At 35.4% G+C, this 19,046-nt stretch overlaps 2 protein-coding genes across 2 annotated transcripts; one reads left to right on the forward strand and one right to left on the reverse strand.

Annotated features, from left to right (window-relative positions):
- The first annotated feature begins 5,593 nt into the window (after positions 1–5,593).
- Positions 5,594–8,791, forward strand: LOC113348393 (UDP-glycosyltransferase 74F2-like). Its single transcript, XM_026592146.1, has 2 exons — positions 5,594–6,379; positions 7,651–8,791. Exons 1-2 carry the CDS (start codon positions 5,705–5,707, stop codon positions 8,383–8,385), a joined length of 1,410 nt encoding a protein of 469 aa, XP_026447931.1. The 5' UTR covers positions 5,594–5,704; the 3' UTR covers positions 8,386–8,791.
- Positions 8,792–10,115: 1,324 nt separating this feature from the next.
- Positions 10,116–13,545, reverse strand: LOC113351613. The gene is made up of 8 exons (XM_026595567.1): positions 13,330–13,545; positions 12,491–13,225; positions 11,895–12,439; positions 11,437–11,671; positions 11,236–11,359; positions 10,897–11,121; positions 10,648–10,831; positions 10,116–10,536 (listed from the first exon to the last, which is right to left on the reverse strand). The coding sequence occupies exons 1-8, from the start codon at positions 13,543–13,545 to the stop codon at positions 10,116–10,118; spliced, it is 2,685 nt and encodes an 894-aa protein (XP_026451352.1).
- Between the last annotated feature and the right edge of the window lie 5,501 nt (positions 13,546–19,046).

A 19,046-nucleotide genomic window follows, 5' to 3' on the forward strand; every position in this document is an offset into this window, starting at 1 on the left:
CGAAACATTCCAAGTCTACACCAAATGATTGTATCACAAAAACAATGTAATATGTTACTCGGAAATTTTCACATGATCATCTTTTGACTTGCATCAAGAATATAATATGAACTTGTTCGAAGCGAAAGATTACCAACACATATTTCGAGAAATATGTAAGCGATTTAAACTCAGCTCGAAATCTCAAATGTGTATAATAAAAAACTATATCGTAACATGATTTATGTCTCAATATAGGAGATAGAGTAGAAATAGACTTTCCAAGTGATAGATGGGTTTCAGTCTCCACATACCTTTTGTTGATGAAGTTCCACAAGATCCCCTTAGTAGTTCTTCGTATTTAAATAATGATCTACGTGATGTATAAAACTCAACTACACAATCTATGTCCTAGTCCGAGACATCTATACGTAGACTAAAATCAATACTTATAGTTTTGATCACTAACATTGACAAACATGCTTGAGATAGAAACGCATGCGAGTTTGACCGAGAAGTTCTCTAACAGTTATGCATGTATTTGAAGGCAATAGAATATTTGAAGACGAAAAAGAATTCTTATTAGTTTTCGTATCTTGTGGATTTAGTGCACAAACCTTGATCAAATGGGATCCAACTAGAATCAGTTTATCTTTGATAGATATGATTGATTAGTTGCTTGAGATCGGAATTATCTGTATTTCTCTTTGAGATCTATATCGATTGACTATAAACGTAGACTTGACTATTTCGATAGTTATTGGATAGATTGATCTAACCAGACAAAGGAGTTTATTATATTAAACATAAGAGCCTTTGTTAACGACTTATCTTATCTTTAACAAGATTGATTAGAATGGTTACCAAACAGATTCTTCGTTTGTTGTTTGGAATACGATCTAATAGACTTGCTATTCACGTGTGTGATTCTAAAAATGGAATGCGCTGGGATACTGAGGGAACTAAGTAGCTAGGGGTAACCGGTTTGGTCTCAACTATAAGAAGTTGGCATTTTTTTTTGTATAGGGGATTAAGTCTGAGAGTATTCAAAATTGGACTAGTCCCTGATTTTTCGGAATTTGCGGTTTCTTCGTTAACAAAATCTTTCCGTGCCATTTACTTTGATTTTTCGCATTATAATTGTTTTATTATAGTTAAAGTAAATTGCACTTTACGTTAACTCCGTAATACTTGATATTGATCCTATAGAGTTTCGATTTTCGGAACATATTATCAAGTACACACTTTGTTGTCGTATCGCCTCGATCTTATATCCATAGTCAATCATACAAGTGATCTTGTTGTTGAATTTTCTCGATCTCTTATCTATAGACGATCACACGAAGTGTGAACCGAATTGTCATATTGTCTCGACTCTGTCCATAGACGATCATAGAGGACTTATAGGTTGAAATAAAAAGATTGGGTGTATTTGGGTACCCTCGTCTTTTCAAAATATGAAAATTTCCAATGCTTGATCGACAACCCAAGGTACATAATTCGGTAGCCACAATGGAGAAAAAGAGGGGAAGAAAGAGTGAGAAGAAAAATAATCATGGGAACATTGGAAATCAAATTTGGTATGATCTTAATTAAAAAAAAAGTTTTTGCGTTTGAAAAGTCTTAATTTAGATTTAATAATTGTTTTTCTTAATGGAAATTAGGATGGATAGACATCTTCTTGCTCAACCTTTGAAACAAGAGGTTGAGCAAGCAGATGTCTATATTAAAACATGCCTTGTCATCTACATGTTTTTTTAAAAGGTTAGGTAAATTCCAATGGAAATCAACAAAAAAAGTTTTTGCGTTTGATAATCACACAATCTTAATGGGAAAAAAACCGCCTTTAAGTATCTCAATTTTTTTTGCGAAACAATAGTCGAGCAATTTGGTCCAACCTTTTTAAGAGAGCCTATTCATGAAGATGTTCAAAGAATTACTGCAGAAAACACGGCGAGGGGTTTTCCATGAATGCTAGGTAGTCTTGACTACATGCACTGGACGTGGTATGCGTGTCCGGTTGAATGGGGAGGCCAATATAAGGGTCATTATCCAAAACCAACTGTAATTTTGGAAGCTTCAGATACTTTGATTTTGGCATGCTTTTTTTGGACTCTCGGGTTCAAATAACGATCTCAATGTTTTGTATAAGTCGCGCCGCACTGTAATTCACTATCAACGGTCATGACTACATTCAGGGATATTATCTAGCAGACTGAATCTATCCACAATGGTCAACTATGGTTCAAGCTTATAGTCAGACAGGTTTTGTACCGAATTCGAAGGATAAAAAGTACTTTAACACCCAACAAATGAAATGTAGAAAGGATGTTGAACGCGCTTTTTGCATATTGAAAAGGAAGTTCGCCATCATAGCTACGCCGACACGCTTTTTTGATCTTCAAGAAATGAACAAAATTATGCGGACTTGCATCATCATGCATAACTTGGTCATTGAAGAAACCAGACGTGACCCAACCTGGACTAGTTTTCCAGATGAAGATTTGAGGCCGAGGCTTGTGGTGAAGCATGGGATTCCGACAAGAGAATGTATACTTTCCACTGACATAATCCAAAATTCAGGACTCTATAGACAACTAAGACAAGATCTAACCAAGCACCTTTGGGATTTAAAAGGAGCAACAGACGATGCGTGGGGGCGAGGCAGATAGATGTTATTTTTCAATTTAGTGTTGTTTATTTTAATTAATAAAGTTGTTTGTTTTTCAATTTGATGATTTTATTTTCATGCAGTAAGACTAAACTTAAACTTAAAATTAAGACAATTATATGAAAAGTAATTTTAACTAAACGATTACACTAAAATTAAACTTAACTATTAAACAAGAATTAATTAAAATCAGTTATCAAGACATTATTCATCTTCGTCTTCTTCCAAGGCATCATCTTCATCTTCTTCCACATTCTCATATTGGCAAGTTTATTGAGGGACTTGTTGTTTCACCATATCCATTTGCTTAGTCCATACAACAAGTTGTCGTGTATTCATTGTTGAAGTGTCCAAGGAGAGTAGCTTGTTTATCTTAAAATTCCTGTAGTGTTGTTCCCGCGAAATACGACTTTTTCGAAGTTGCTTTATAGCAATGTTACGGTCCCTAGTTTTATATGCTTCTATCTTCATATCGAATTCCTTGTGCTCAGCATAGTTGAACACGTTTGAACGTCCTTCTAATAATGCTTGTTGGGCTGCGTCTCTCGCTGCGTTTCCGGCTTTCTCACCCGCTCCTCTTCTTCTCTTGACGTTGGTATTAACGTCTAGATTAGAGTTGTGTTGTTCCTGACTACTTGTAGATCCGGTATATGGAGATCCATTTCCTTTAGGTGACGAAGAAGTCCCACCATTCTGAAAATCCTGCGATATTGGACCATGTGGTGATCTTGCGGGCACTTGATTACCTTCCAGCAAGTATGGATTAAACTTGATAATCACCCCTAGAATGATAAAACAAGTTTCATGTTGGAAATTAGTTTTGTTTGACCTTTGCCACTCTTCCCGACATCTTCGTTCCACATCCGGTTCACCTTCACCGTTTTTTTTATCACGCCACATTTGCATAACGGCTGCTGAAATTGCGTGAAAACGATGAGACAACCCGTCGGCGTCATGATTATTGATGTTACCGGATTCTTCACAAACTTTTGTTAAAATCTTTCCATAAAAAGTATTTTTTTTCTTGATAACAAAAATTGGTTTGATCTAATGTAAATAATACATAATTCCTGCAAATTGATTCGTCTTCATCCATTATATACTTGACACCAAAAATTCTAGTGTTTTTTCGTTGTGATTGTTGTAATTGTTGAGATGAGGATGCCATATTTGTTAGAGATGGAATTTATAGATTTTTTTTCTGGTAGATTGAGTTGATATGAGTAGTTGTGCTTGGAATGAAGGAGAAGTGAGTATTGAGATGGTATGAAATTGTGAAATTTTGAGGTAGAGATGAAAAAGGTGTGAGTTTTAAGTTTGAAGATGAGATGAATTTATAGAGAAAAGAATAAAAGCCATTAGATAACGAGATTGGAAAATAACCATTGGCGGTTTTAGGTCATACACTGGAGGATTTACTAGATCCGTTGGCGTTCATACAAAAAACACCAGCGTTTTTGGATCACCCGTCAGCGAGTCTTGTTTCGCCGCGTGGTAGTACATCAAGCGCGAGCCTAATTTACGGCCGCACTTAACGAATCCTCAATTTTATTGGTTTGCCCATTCCCTTTCTCAAGTTTATTGAGCTCGTAACCGGAGTAAAATAAACAAAAATTTGTTCATTCCATAAAAACTATTCTTAGAGTTCGAGATATATTTTAGGATAGTTCACACTTTTGCTTTTATTAGACGTAGAGAAATTAAGTTGCGGATGGATATGTCTATCCAAATGAACCCTTTTAATTTGAATCTGAATCTTTATCCAAAAGAATATGAAAAGAATTTCTCCAACGATCTCTTTTAAATCTGTATACACACTTCTTCTCCATCGGGGGAACCAATCTCCATAGATATCTTGCACACATTTAGCTATTAAACGAAAAACATCAACTCGTGCTTGCTCGTCCTCAAACTGCTTGCTTGGTACAACATTTTTAACATTTTGCGTGTTCCATTTTGTTTCGCAAGGCGGCCGATTTGACGGTTCTAAATGCAGATGCTCTTTTCCTCATGGGCTCCCGACATAATATTCTATCGTAGAGATGCATGCAGTCCAAAACGAGTACATAAACACAAATGTCATTTTTCTGATGGCCACGTATGGATCGTCATGAAAGTCGTCACCTTAATAACACTGGATCGTCATGGATGCCGTCATAATCATCTAACACATGGATCGAGCTCAAGTTCCATGTTCCCCTCACTTTCTCTAAGTAACTTACATGATAAGCATTTTCGGCTTCAAAACTTTGCAAAACAACGAAAACAATCAATGAAGAATATAGCCTGCCAGTACACAGAGGTTGTCGACAATTTTTAAGTTTAGGACATGAAATTAGATCAAATGATATTCAGAATGATAAAAAATGAATTCGAAAAATGAGTCATTTGTCCAAATATTTTAAAACATGGTTCAAATGGACGAGTAAAAATTAGTATGGATGAAATTGACAAAAAATTTTTTGCAAGGATGAAACTGGATTCATCTTGGCTTAGACTTAAAATATAGCGAGGATGAAACTGAATGCATCCTGTGTAAATTAAAAAATAAGAAAAAATATTTGAATCCATTTAAACAACATCATAATCTAAATGTCTTTTTCATTCAGAAATTATTGATTTTGATCTTTTTAACCAATTTTGTGAAATGAATTTTCCTATTCAAAATCTAAATTTCACATATGTGGACCAATAGTTTGTATGCTTGAAGTGGAAGCGGAGGCCCTCTCTCCCCCAAAAAAGTATACCACCAACTTACTGCATGATTTATGTAAGTAAGTCCTTGATTAAAAACTAGGTGTATCCTATAGACAGACACTTGTTGTACTTGGGAGTGCAGGACTTGGCTAGACGACACTTATTTCTTTGTCCGTGACACTGTTCATTGTTCACCATTCAAATAATTGTGGTTTACACTTCGGCCTATAAATATATAAGCAATCCACAAGCTTCTTCCATAGACCGATCAAATAAACAAATAGAAAACAAGCTTCTTCCATAGTCTATACACTCCACAATAGCAAGAGATTTGAGTGTTTGTTCAAGAGAGCCGAAATGGAGAAGATGATAATGGAAAAGAGAGGTCATGTTCTTATGATTCCGTTTCCAAGTCAAGGTCATATAAACCCATGTCTACAGTTCCTAAAAAGATTAGCTTTCAAAGGTGTCAAAACCACATTAGTCACAACCAAATTCATATCCAAATCAACCAAACCAGTACTTGGGCATAACATCGGTATTGAATTCATATCGGACGGATATGATAACGGTGGCTTTGCCGAATCAGAGAGTATAGAGTCCTATCTACAGCGGTTACAAACAGTGGGTTCGGCAGAATTAACTCAACTTATCAAGAAACTAAACAGCTCTTCTGAGGTACAAAATCCTGTGAACTGCATAATTTACGACGCGTTCTTGCCGTGGGCTTTAGACGTAGCCAGACAATTTGGGTTAGTAGGAGGATCATTTTTCACTCAACCTTGTGCCGTCAATAACATATATTACCAGTTTGGGAAGGGTCTGTTAAAGATCGACGACAGTACGGTGGTCAATAATAATAATGTTCTGGTTCCCGGGCTGCCTATACCTCTCCGGGCGTCAGATTTACCATCTTTCCTGGGTGTGCCCGGAACATACCCAGCTTACTTGGAGCTTGTTTTGAATCAGTTTGTAAACTTAGAAGAAGCTGACTGGATCTTTATCAATAGCTTCAACATGTTGGAAATTCAGGTTTGCTCTATAACTCTATCTATACCTCTACGTTTGTTATTATATTCGGAAAATGGGTCATTTGTCCAGATACTTTTAAAATATGGTTCAAATGGAGGAGTGAAAATTAGTATGAGTGAAATGGACACAAAAAATATAGCAAGAATGAAACTGGATTCATCCTGACTTAAACTTAAAAAATAACAAGGATGAAACTGGATGCATCCTGATGTAAATTAAAAATAAAAAAAGTATTTGAAAATGGGTAGGATGAAACTGTTTACATCCTGATTATTTTTACATTTTTGTCCATTTAAACAGTATCAAAATATAAATATCCTTTTCACTCAGGAATTGTTGATTTTGATCTTTTTAACCAATTTTGTGTATTATACACCTCATTGATCAAGAAGTTTGTTATGCTAAGATTTTTTAGTGTTTTTTTTTATCACATGCTAATTTCGTAAGAAAATAAATACCTCATTGATGAGTGATTTGGACTATCTACACATCCTATAGAGACTTCTAACCAAATGTTTTCAGATTATTAAGGAGTGTACTATTTTGCGTACCAAAATCACTCACGAAATCCTTTCGGGAATTTTTGAAAAACATTGCTTTCTAAGGCCACTTCTTATGGGTGTGGCAAACATTGTTTACCATTTATGCACCCACTATCGAGGTGGCAAAATGGCAAAACGGCCTGGTTAAGTGGTAAATTTGCCACTTAGTCAGGTCAGGTTAAGTTGCTACCGGTGTAGTTTCCACCTCTCTCGATGTAGTCTCCACCGCTAGATAATTTTTTTGTTTTTGTTTTATTTCTTCTCTCCTACTTTTTAGTTATTATAATAGTTTTTATTATAAAAGGATTTCACAAAATATTTTATAATTCCTAAAATCTAACAAAAATCCCACCAAATACAAATAACAAATGTTTTTATCAACAAGAGTCCCACAAAACACAATATAATATACTGTTTTAATAAAATTTGTCAGTTATCATAATGGGGAAACTAGTTTGCCATGCCATGTGGCATGGCAAAACAAACTTTATACCAGCTCTCATAGGAACCGGCCTAAGAATTGTGGTCATCGAATTTCTATACCCAACCATAGAAAGACGTACGCATCAATCTCTTTTTCGATGGAATGAGACATTGATGAGGAGTAAACCTTTCATTTTCACTTCATAAACTATCCTAGTAAATGATTCATTTTTCTGTCAATTATGTAAAAGGTTGTTTCCAACGGGCCTGAACTTAAAATACCTTTATGATTAAATGTGTATACAGGTTGTGGATTGGATGACCAAGACATTTCCACAATTAAGAACGATTGGACCGACAATACCATCAGCGTACTTGGACAACAGAATCGAAGGCGACAATGATTACGGACTCAGCCTTTTCAAACCAGATAGTAGCATCTGCATGAACTGGTTAAACTCAAGAGCTAATGGCACGGTAGTTTATGTATCTTTTGGGAGCATGGCTGAGCTAAACAAAGAACAGATGGAAGAACTTGCAATGGGTTTGATTGGAAGCAATGCTTATTTCTTGTGGGTAGTCAGGGGGTCAGAAGAACAAAAACTATCCAGTAAACTTTTGACAGAAATCGAAAGTGGAAACAAAGGTTTGGTTGTGAAATGGAGTCCTCAGTTAGAAGTACTCTCACATGTAGCAGTTGGATGTTTTGTGACACATTGTGGATGGAATTCTACGTTAGAAGCGTTATCTTTGGGAGTTCCAATGGTGGGGATACCACAGTGGACAGATCAACCAACAAATGCAAAGTTTATAGCAGATGAGTGGAGAGTAGGCGTACGAGTTAAGGTTAATGATGATGAGAAGGGGATTTGGACAAGGAAGGATTTGGATGTAGCCATTAGGGAAATTATGGAGGGAGATAGAGGAAAAGAGATGAAGAGAAACTCAAGCAAGTGGAGGGAGCTAGCTCAACAGGCAGTGGGTCTAGGTGGAAGCTCTGATCAATATCTCGACGAGTTTGTAGCCACACTAATATGCTAGCTCTTGAGTTCTGATGCGGCTGAATCATAATAAAGATAAAGATTAATTTTATGTCTGTCTGTACTAGAATGAGTCCCCAAGTGAAATGTGCTTGGCCTATCTGTCCGAACGCATTTGCTAAACCCCCGAACTTATGTGTACCCTCTAGTTTACTCAAATTCATAATCATAATCCTGTAATTGCTGAAATCCACACCAAGTTAAGGAGTTTGGATAGATGCTGCTCGTTTATGGATATCAGCCAGAGCTTCACCATAGCAACAACCACTACAAAGAATATTTCGTCCATGTGATGTTCCAAACATCCCATCCAGGAACCACTAATCTAGGACATCAAAAAAAAAATGTTGCGATTGTCATAATGTTGTGATTGTTTTTCTGTTAGCATCTAAAAGCCATTGATTTTACTCAAATTGCAGGAATGCATGCATTTCATTAGGCCTTAAACTTCTATTCGTCTCGGTTATTTCTAATCATTTCATCTAACCTACTTTCCCTTTTACTCATAGCTTGCTAGGTTCTCTGGTATGTCTTTTCTAAATTAATGTTTATTTAAGTGGTACTCTATCATCTGTTGGTTTTTTTTTTCGGAAGACTATTTTTAGACCTATTCAATAAAGACAAAATAGAAACGCTAGGTAGTAAAACCAATCAATCTTATCCAAAATATTTTACAGTGACAGTAATGCCTTTATAATCTATACATTCTAAATTATTATTATTTTCAGTTTTTACAATTATTTTTTTATAACTTTTTTATATTATTTTATAACTTTTTATAAAAACAAATTTATAAAAATTTTAACTTTTTAATTTATTTTTTTTTTAGGTTTTGAAAAAGATAAAAGGTTTTTCTTTAAAGTTTTTCATTATTTACAAAATATAAGAAAATAATAAAGATATTTCAAAAAAAAAATTACAATATTGAAAAATTTAATTTCAGAGGCCAGGGTAACGGCTTAATTCTGAGAGTGTTCAATTCTAGACTACGTCCCGGATTTTTTTTGCATTTGCAGGTTTCCTCGTTAACAAAATCTTGCTGTGTGATTTACTGTTTTCCCCCAATTATATTTGTTTATATAATTTAAAGTAAATTACACAAACGTTAACTCTGCATATACTTGGTAGTGATCCTATAGAGTTTGGTTAATTTTTTTTTTTTATTGAAAGAGAGATATATTAAGAGAATAGAATGTACAAAGTTACAATACTACCAGAGGTAGTGAAGAAGAAGAAACAAAATCACATCAAAAAATGTTGTCCCAGTTAAAAATTGAATGAGTAAAATTTATGTGTGCTCGATGTCCAGCAGCTGAGGACCAAGCAAGGACAAGAGACTTAACTTCAATTCCTAAGTCTAAGTCTGTTTTGAAAATATAATTTTCTTTGAAAGTTCTGTTGTTCCTCTGAGTCCAAAGTACCCAGGCTATAGCAGCGGGAATGATGTTCCAAATATCATTGTTTTCAAAAGCAAAAGACCAACATTTTGCTAGGTTATACAGAGTCTCTGAAAAGCACTAAGCCCAAGTTGAAGGAGTGAGCATTGACCAAACCCTGAAAGCCACCTTACAATGCATAAGTAAATGATCTGCAGTTTCATTTGCATTGCCGCAAAGAATGCAGGAATCTTCTAAAATAATTCCCTTCTTGAAAAGCATATCAATGGCATTAAGTTTACCATGAACACAACACCAGAACAAAAAAAGAAACCTTAGGTGGAATCCATGAGTTCTAGACAAAAGAGTGTGGAAAATCATCAACACCATCACTTGCAATCATTCTTGCATAAAGAGTTTTAACAGAAAAAACTCCATTGTTACTTAAGGACCATCTTCTGGTATCAGGTAAGGAATCCAAAATAGGAGGAGAGGTACCAATTTGCAAAAACATAAGAGCAAGCTTATCAGTTTCATTATCAGTAAGTCTTCTTTTAAAATAAAAAACCCAGCTACGACTATCTGAAATATGTGCTGCAACTGAAGTATATCTTTCTCTTGATAACTTGAATAATGAAGGAAAAGTGCCCATAAGGGGATTATCAACACACCAGTTATCAAACCAAAAAGAGATATTAGTACCACCATGAACTGAAAGAGTAGAGTATTTATCTATAAGGAATCTTTCTTCAGCTATTGTTTTCCAGCAAGAGATACTAAAAGGAGAAGTAACTTTACCAGGGACCCAAAAAGAAGAGTCAGAACCATATTTCTCTGAAATAATCTTGTACCAAAGATGAGTTTTTTCCACACCAAATCTCTAGCACCATTTAGATAAGAGAGCAGAGTTCACGGCTTTAAGATTTAGAACACCAAGGCCACCTCTTGATTTAGAAGCACAAACCAAGTCATAATTTACTAAATGAGACGTTTTTGAGCTAGGGTTGTGCTCCCATAAAAAATCTCTCATTTTCTTTTCTAGTTTCATGATAACAGAAGAAGGAGCTAGCTCTAAATAGAGAGAAATGATAAAGTGGTAAAGAAGAAAGAATACTTTTTTAACAAAGTTAGCTTACCACCTTTTGTATAAGAACTTTTCTTCCACAAGGAAAGTATATCATCAGATTTAACCAATATAGGGTCCCAAATAGTTTTTGAGTTTTCTTTAGCTCCAAGAGGCATTCCAAGATACTGAAATGGAAGTTTATCAGTAGCACAACCTATCTCCACGGCCCAATCAGACAAATCAGGACAATCACCAATAGTGATAAGTCTTGTTTTTGAAGTATTTATCTTAAGGCCTGCAATAAGTTCAAATCAAGAGATAGAAGAGAACAAGTTGTGCAATTCTTGTTTACTATAATCTAGAAAAAAGATAGTGTCATATGCATAATGAAGATGATTAACTTCCAAACCGTTTTGACTAACTGAAAAACCACTGAATAATTTCAGATTAGCTGCTCTATCAATGTATCTAGAAAAACCTTCCATGGAAATGTTGAAAAGCAAAGGAAAGAGAGGATCTCCTTGTCTAACCCCCTAGTGCTTTTGAAAAATGCAAAAGATGAACCATTAATAAGAACGGAGAAAGAGGCAGTAAAGTAGCAGAATCTTACCCAATTGCACCATTTGGCACTAAAACCCATCTTCTTAAGAATCACTTCAAGATAATGCCAATTAACCCTATCAAATGCTTTTTCTAGGTCAATTTTACAAATAATACCAGCTGAACCGGAGATAAGTCTTGAATCCACCTGCTCATTTGCAATCAGAATACCATCTGTGATTTGTCTACCTTCCACATTAGCACACTGCACTGGAGAAATAAGCTTGTCCATAACCAGTTTTAACCTAGAAGCTAAAATCTTTTAAATAATCTTATAGACACTAGTGGGGAGACAAATACGTCTACAATCCTTAACAGTCTCAATGTAGTCTTTTTTAGGGACTAATGAGATGAAAGTAGAGTTATGTCTAGTGGCTATAAAACCTGTAGACCAAAATTCTTGAATAGTGTCTAGCAAGTCTTTTTTTCAAAAAGGACCAACACTTGTGAAAAAACATAATAAGATACCCATTTGGACCAGGTGCCTTATCATGTGCTAGATTTTTGATAGAAGATAAAACTTCTTCCTCTGTGAAGATAACATCAAGGATTTCAGATTCACAAGAGCTAATAGAATTGAAATCAATGCCATCCAGTTCAGGTCTAATAGGGAGTTGTTCAGTGAATAAATGCTTATAGAAATTGACAATATGGTCTTGCAGCTGAAATTTATCATCTGTGAGAACACCATCCACATAAAGTTGCTTGATATTATTGTGCCTTCTCCTTGCTGTAGTCATTTTCATAAAAGAAGCAATATTCCTATCCCCTTCCTTTATCCATTTAGATTTTGACTTGATCCTCCAGGCTGTTTCTTTCATTAAAGATATTCTTTCAAATTCAGCTTTATGAGCAATCTTTTTAAAAACCTCTATTTCACATAAAGGTGTGTCTTCTGCAGCAATGTCAAGCATTTGAATATTTGACAAAATGGTGTTCAGTCTTTTATTTGTGTGCCCAAAAGTCTCCTTGTTCCATTCTTTCAGCTTTTCCTTCAAAGCCTTCCATTTAAGCTAAAGAATATTGCTAGGTGTACCTGCAAAACAAAAAGAGTTCCACCAAACCTCTAACATTTCAACAAATCCATTCTCTAAGAAGCACATGATTTCAAATCTAAAGGGACTAGGTCCCCACGAAGGATCATCGATATCTAAAAGAATTGGAATATGATCAGAAGTTGGTCTGGGTTTGTCTAGTTGAGAAGCACAAGGATATTGAAGCTCAAGAGAAGGAGAAAAGAGAAATCTATCTAATTTGCACATGATTGGATTAGATTGATTATTAGACCAAGTGTATCTGGCTCCTTTGAGAGATAGATCAATGAGGTCATGCTCATCAATGAATGAGGCAAAACCCTTCATACTTTTGGTGATATTTTTGCAGTTCTTCTTTTCATCACATTTGAGGATAGTGTTGAAATCTACACCAATGCACCAAGGGAGGTTCCAGAAGCTACAAACATTGTCTAACTCTTCCCAAAAAGAAGGCCTTTCATATGGGTTATTAGGTCCGTAAACACTTGTCAAAGACCATTTGAAGTTATCAGTCTTATTAATGCAGGCAACAGAAATAGAGTAATCACCCACCAAACAATCAAATACGTCCAATAAATACTTATTCCAGAGAATGATCATCCCTCCCGAGTTTCCCATGGACTGTTGAAAAGTCCATCCATAATTCTTACTACCACAGATTTGGTAGATATCATAGTCAGAACAATGCATCATCTTTGTTTCTTGAAGTAAGATGATGGGAACTTTATAAAGCTGAATCACCTTCTTAACAATAGTTCTTCTGGTCTAAGAACAAAGACCCCTAACATTCCAAGATAAAATTTGAATATTCATTTGGAACCAGAACTACCCAAAATTTTCCTTCTTGATTTTGCTTTATGGATACCGACTTCAGCCAACGGGATTCCCAGTCTTCTATATTCGTTTCTGAGCCTTTTGGGAACGACACCCTGAGATGGAGCAGGAGATATAGCATCATCTGTAACTTCTTTAAGGTTAATGGAATCAGGTTCAAAACCAGGAGGGTATGTAGGAGTAGACGTGCTTGAGTTACTATCTTCAGTAGAATCTTCAAGATGAACACTAAAAGTATTCTCAAAACCCATAAGGGGGAATATTTTGAATTAGATTCCCTAATTGTAAGTTACTTGTCATTGTTGTCACTATAAACCAAATGAACTGCAAAATCTTTCCTAACACCATCTGTAGAGGATATACACCAATTGCTAGGCTTTAGAATAAGTCTATCTACAGAAACTTTTGCTAAAAGAAACCTCTTAGTGTGATTTGGCAGACACTCAAAAGAAGAACAAATTATATTACCAATATTAAATAGTCTGTTAACCTCTTGAACGATCCAGTTTGGAACAATGAACTTTGGGTTGAACACCTGATGAGGGTGAGAAAGAGTTTGAATAGGTGTAGGTAGAATTGGAGGGAGTTTTTGGGGTTTTAGGAGGCTAAGAAGATTCAAATAAGGGGAGATGGTGGTTGGAATTTGAACTTGAAGATGATTAATGATTGTTTGAATGTTTGGAGATGGATTTTGTTTGGTTTGGCAGATGTCACAATCAAGCTCAGATTCAATAGACAAAGAAAAAGATGGCTTTGAATTACCAGGGTCTGTAAAAGGCTCGTCGATATCCACAGGTGAATATTCATCGTCTGTAACAGAATTACCAGTGTTTCTGTTATTGGTAGGTAGCTTAACCCTCCACGCCGGAATGTGTTTTTGGGTTTTTTTCACCTTCCTACGAGACTTCCTTTTTTTCTTCCCATGGTGTGTTGTCTTACGCGGAAATAAATTCAAGCTTGAATTTAAACAAAACTTTTCTGTAGCTGCCGGAGTAACAACTGTATTTGAGACTGGCGAGATGGAAGGAACTAAATCAGTCAACGAGCTTGAATGACTCCGTTGATTCCTCTTTGAGTTGTGCTGATCATTGACTCGCAGATTGTGATGTCTCCTTGAAGGATTGATGATCAAGCCCTGATCATACAGATTCGAGATGCCTACAATAGAGATATTGGCAGTGTATACTCCGAAATATGTACGAATTTGCACAGATCTTGGTATAAATTTTTTTCCTCTCAAATTTATGATCTTCAGGTTAATAGCACTAAGATCTTGTAGCTTTAGAGTAACCGGATCAATTAACAAAAGTTCACCACATACCGCACCAAGAGTATGCATAAGCTTAGATGTCCATAAATGGAATGGAACTCCATAGATTTCAACCTTGAAATCTGTTGGGAAATTATTCCTTGAGGTTTGCCAGAAAGATTTGTCCCATTTAAAAACTGAGAAGATGGAGTTATCATGCTCAAAAGATAGGTTTAAAGTATCCCTAGACAAAGCGTTTCCATATGGGTAGATCTGATTGGATACAAGTGAATTGGTAAATTAAATTTGATAATATTACCCAATGAATCACTAACCGATTGTCAATGGTGGACCCGAGTGTTGGAGGAAATAATGTAGGCATTTTGCCAATTTCCCAAAGGATTATCAGGAGATATGGAATGTAACTTAATGAATTCTCTCTGTCTAGAATTATGGATAGAAACTGAACTATATGTGGTGAATCTATCACATACAAAAGGGGAATTAACATGCTGAAAATTGGAGTTAACTTTAGGGGCATGTAGATCATGAGAAATAGCTTGAGCATAAGATTTGGAGGGTATAGAAGATGGAGGAATTGATATAGGAATAAATGAAGGTACAGAGAATTGGCTTGCAGGTTTGTTTAGAGAACGTGAAAAGGAGATCAGATTTTGTAAACCGGAAGACATAGCGAACCATCCTTCAAAAAATTGACCGGAAGGAACGAAGAATGAAACAGGACCAGATTTAGTGGTTGATTTAGAAAATATGATATAAAGGAAAAACCATTATCATTTGATTGTTTATTAACCAAGAACCAAACCTGGTTATCATAAAATTTCCAGTGAGTGCGACCCACGTCACCGTTTTTAGCTTCTTCAACAATCGTTCGCTGAAGATGATTAGCTAGTGAAAAAGGAATAGAAACATGAGTGGATCCATGAGAATAAAACTCAGATAGGGGGATAGGGGAAAGTGATATTTTGGAGTTACAAGAAAATTTAAAAAAGCTTTCGATCAATGGTAATATGACGCTGTTCTAGAGACATGATTAGGGAAAAGATAAGCCTAAAGAAAGGATCTAGGAAACCTACAGATGTAGAAGAGATCAGAGATGGGGATAATGGAGATTAGAGAATGGATGGAAAAATTTTGAGGACTGAGAAGCTCTCGTGTTTGGAAAAAAAAATAGTTTGGTTAAGTCCGAACCTATTATCAAGTATCATACTTCGTTGTTGTATTGTCTCGATCTTGTATCCATAGTCAATCACACAAGTTATTTTGTTGTCGTATTGTCTCGATCTCGTATTCATAGACGATCACACGAAGTGTGAACCGATTTTTTGTATTGTCTCGACTCAGTCCATAGACAATCATTTTCGGTAGAGGACTTATAAGTGGGTAAATAAAAGATTATAGTGTATTTGGATAACAATACAACAACGAAGTATGATACTTGATAATAGGTTCGAACTTATCTTGTTGTCGTATTGTCTTGATCTCGTATTCATAGACGATCACACGAAGTGTGAACCGATTTTTTGTATTGTCTCGACTCAGTCCATAGACAATCATTTTCGGCAGAGGACTTATAGATGGATAAATAAAAGATTATAGTATATTTGGGTACCCTCGTCTTTTAAAAAAATACCTTTGGAAATTCAACATTCACCCTAGAATCAAACAATTCTTATGGATTTGTATTTACAAATGCATGGCGACAATGGACATACTTTCTAGGTTCACTAAACGTCATAATAACTTGTGTTCTATGTATGAAGCATCTCTTTGTAGATTGTGTAATATCTAAACGTATTTGGCAGGTGGCTTTTCCCTCAAGCCCAACTCCGAACTCTGGTTTTGATTTCCATAACTGGTTATAGGGTTACTTTAGCAGCTTAAACAATATTCGTGATACATTTGTGCTAAAAACTATTAGTTTTGTAGCCTGGCACATATGAAAGTCTAAATGCAAGAATTTTTTTTTGAAAAAGTGCAGGATAATGAAGTTGTTGTGGCTATACAAATTTCTAATCATGTTAATGGTGGTAGACATGTGACACCGTAATTAAATGTTATCCACACATGAGAATTCCCTTTACAATCTTTTGTGAAAATAATCTTTGATGCCCCCATTTATTGGTTGTTCATCTTTAGCTGGAATTGGACTAACCGCCAGAACTAATGCAGGTACCTATGCATGAGCTAAAGGATGCACAAGGATAGTAGTGGACCTAGAACAAGTCGACACTGCAGCTTTCCTAAAGGCAGTCACATGGTTAAGAGAGAAAGGGATAATAGAAGGAGATTTTCAAAGTGTCGTCAATGTTGTGAATGGAAAATTTCCCGCAGTAAAGTGGACAAACTTAATTTCATTACAGATTCATTAGAAATTCTCAAACAATTTAGTTATTGGTTTTGTGTTTATTCTCATAGAAACACGAACAATGCAGCTGATGGGATCAACAAATATGCTAGAAGTTCATCTAGATGTCAATCATATGAAATGGATCTGCCAGAATGGCTGAACAATTCCATTCAAACTAGACAAAAAAACTTGCAACTTCTATTCTATTTGTAAAATCTTTCCTATTAAAAAAAGCAAAGAGAAACATGTAAGTATATTTATTTAAGGATGATTTAGGTTGTTATGTATCAGTAATTAAGCTATATTTTTATTTAGTTTTGCTTCTATCTTTACTTAGATCGATTTTTTAACACAAATCCGCGGGTCCACCAGTATCCACCCTGCCCACCCACAGATGTTAAACCGGGGTTGATGGACCGGACGCGGATTGAAATCAAACATCCACCATATAGATGGGCCAGACATGGGTAGCATCAAATCCATGGATTTTCACTCTATTCTCACCCTATTTTCGTGGAATGTCAAAGAATTTGGCTTCTGATTACCAATAATCATTATTTTCATGTGTTTTTTTTTAAAAAGAAAAATTCAAGTAGTATCATTTTTGTTATCAGAGACTAAAGCCGCTCTTATCGCATGAAACTATTTTCACACAGTTTCGTTTCTCTTTATGGTTTATAACAATATTACTAATAGGGGACTGTTTACTATGAAGGGTACAAAATTCCATATTGTCTTAGCCTGAGTCTAGAGGAGGAGGGAAGGAGGTACTTCAACATTTGCACCACGTCAGGTAGGAGGGATTTTTAGTCTAGCGGTGAGGGAGTGAATTTGGATAAGCGAGGCCACGATCCTCACCTGTCAGAAAACTAAAAAGTGAGCATTGGTTCCTCGCTTGACTGGTCAATGCCAGTTCTCGCCTTATTAATACACAAGAAGCAAAACTTCGGTTTCTCCTCCTCCTTCCTTTTGTTTCGTTTTCATCCCTTTTTTCTTCTTTCTATCAGAAAACGAGTTTTCCCTAGAACAAAGGGGTTTTGGGTGGATGCAATACTGTGAAAATTGTAGATTGTTGATTTGATTTAGAATACTAACTAAAAGAGGTATGTATTGGAATCAAAGACCTTGTAGTAATTGTGTTAATTGATTATTGGTTGGTTTTTGCTTATAATTATATGATGAAGGTTGATTGATGTATGTTGTGGTAGTATTTTGTGTTGTTAGGGTTGATTGATGATTAATTTCATTTGATTTAGTATTATTGTTAGGGTTCAATGGAGAAACATATAGAGTTTTTTTTTTTTTTTTCAATTTAGATGAAACTTGATAATTGTCTATGCATAAAAATTGTTACTGATTTTTATATTTTTTGGTATTAAATTCATGTTTAAGTTCAAAAATTGAATTTAGGGTTCTATTGGTGAAATATAGAGAGTTTGGTTTATTTTTTTAAATTTTAATTTAGGTGAAAACTTGATAATCATAAAGAAGTATGGGACTAACATTTTGTAGGTTTTTCTTATTGTAGTGCGTTATGGCTATGGCGGCAATGATATTTTTTCTAGGAAGGATGACGTGGAAATAAAAGTTACGGAAAGTTAGAACATGACAAGAAGTTAAAACTTAATACAAGTTGGGCTCAAGTGAACAATTATTATCAGATAGTGGTGAAAGATAACGCAAGCCTTGAATGTATTACAAAACTGTGGTTCTTCTTCGGTGTTTCAATTTGATTTTTCTTGTTCCGATTGTAAATTAACCGAAGCTCTTATGGACAGATGGTGGAAAAAGACTAGGAAATTTCACTTCCCGGAGTTCGAGTTAAGAATAACACCTTTATATTTTGTAAAACTAACGGGTATTCCAATACTCGTGGTCATGTGATGCCAAATATACCCGCTGGTTTGAAGAAGAAAGATTACATAGTATATGATAATACATATTTTTTTGTTGTGATGGAAAACGGGGATGAAAGAACAACAGAAACAGAGCAAGCGGATCTAGAAGGTCGTTCACATGAAAAAATCGGTCTATGGGAATCACAGACAAGCTCCATTCTATTGGGCTTTCTTGCCAACTACATTACTACTAGAGAAACATAAACAACGAGGGTATATGAGAAGAATTCACTA

This window comes from Papaver somniferum, chromosome 2 (genome assembly GCF_003573695.1).
Source record: "Papaver somniferum cultivar HN1 chromosome 2, ASM357369v1, whole genome shotgun sequence".
NCBI classification, from domain to species: Eukaryota; Viridiplantae; Streptophyta; class Magnoliopsida; order Ranunculales; family Papaveraceae; genus Papaver; species Papaver somniferum.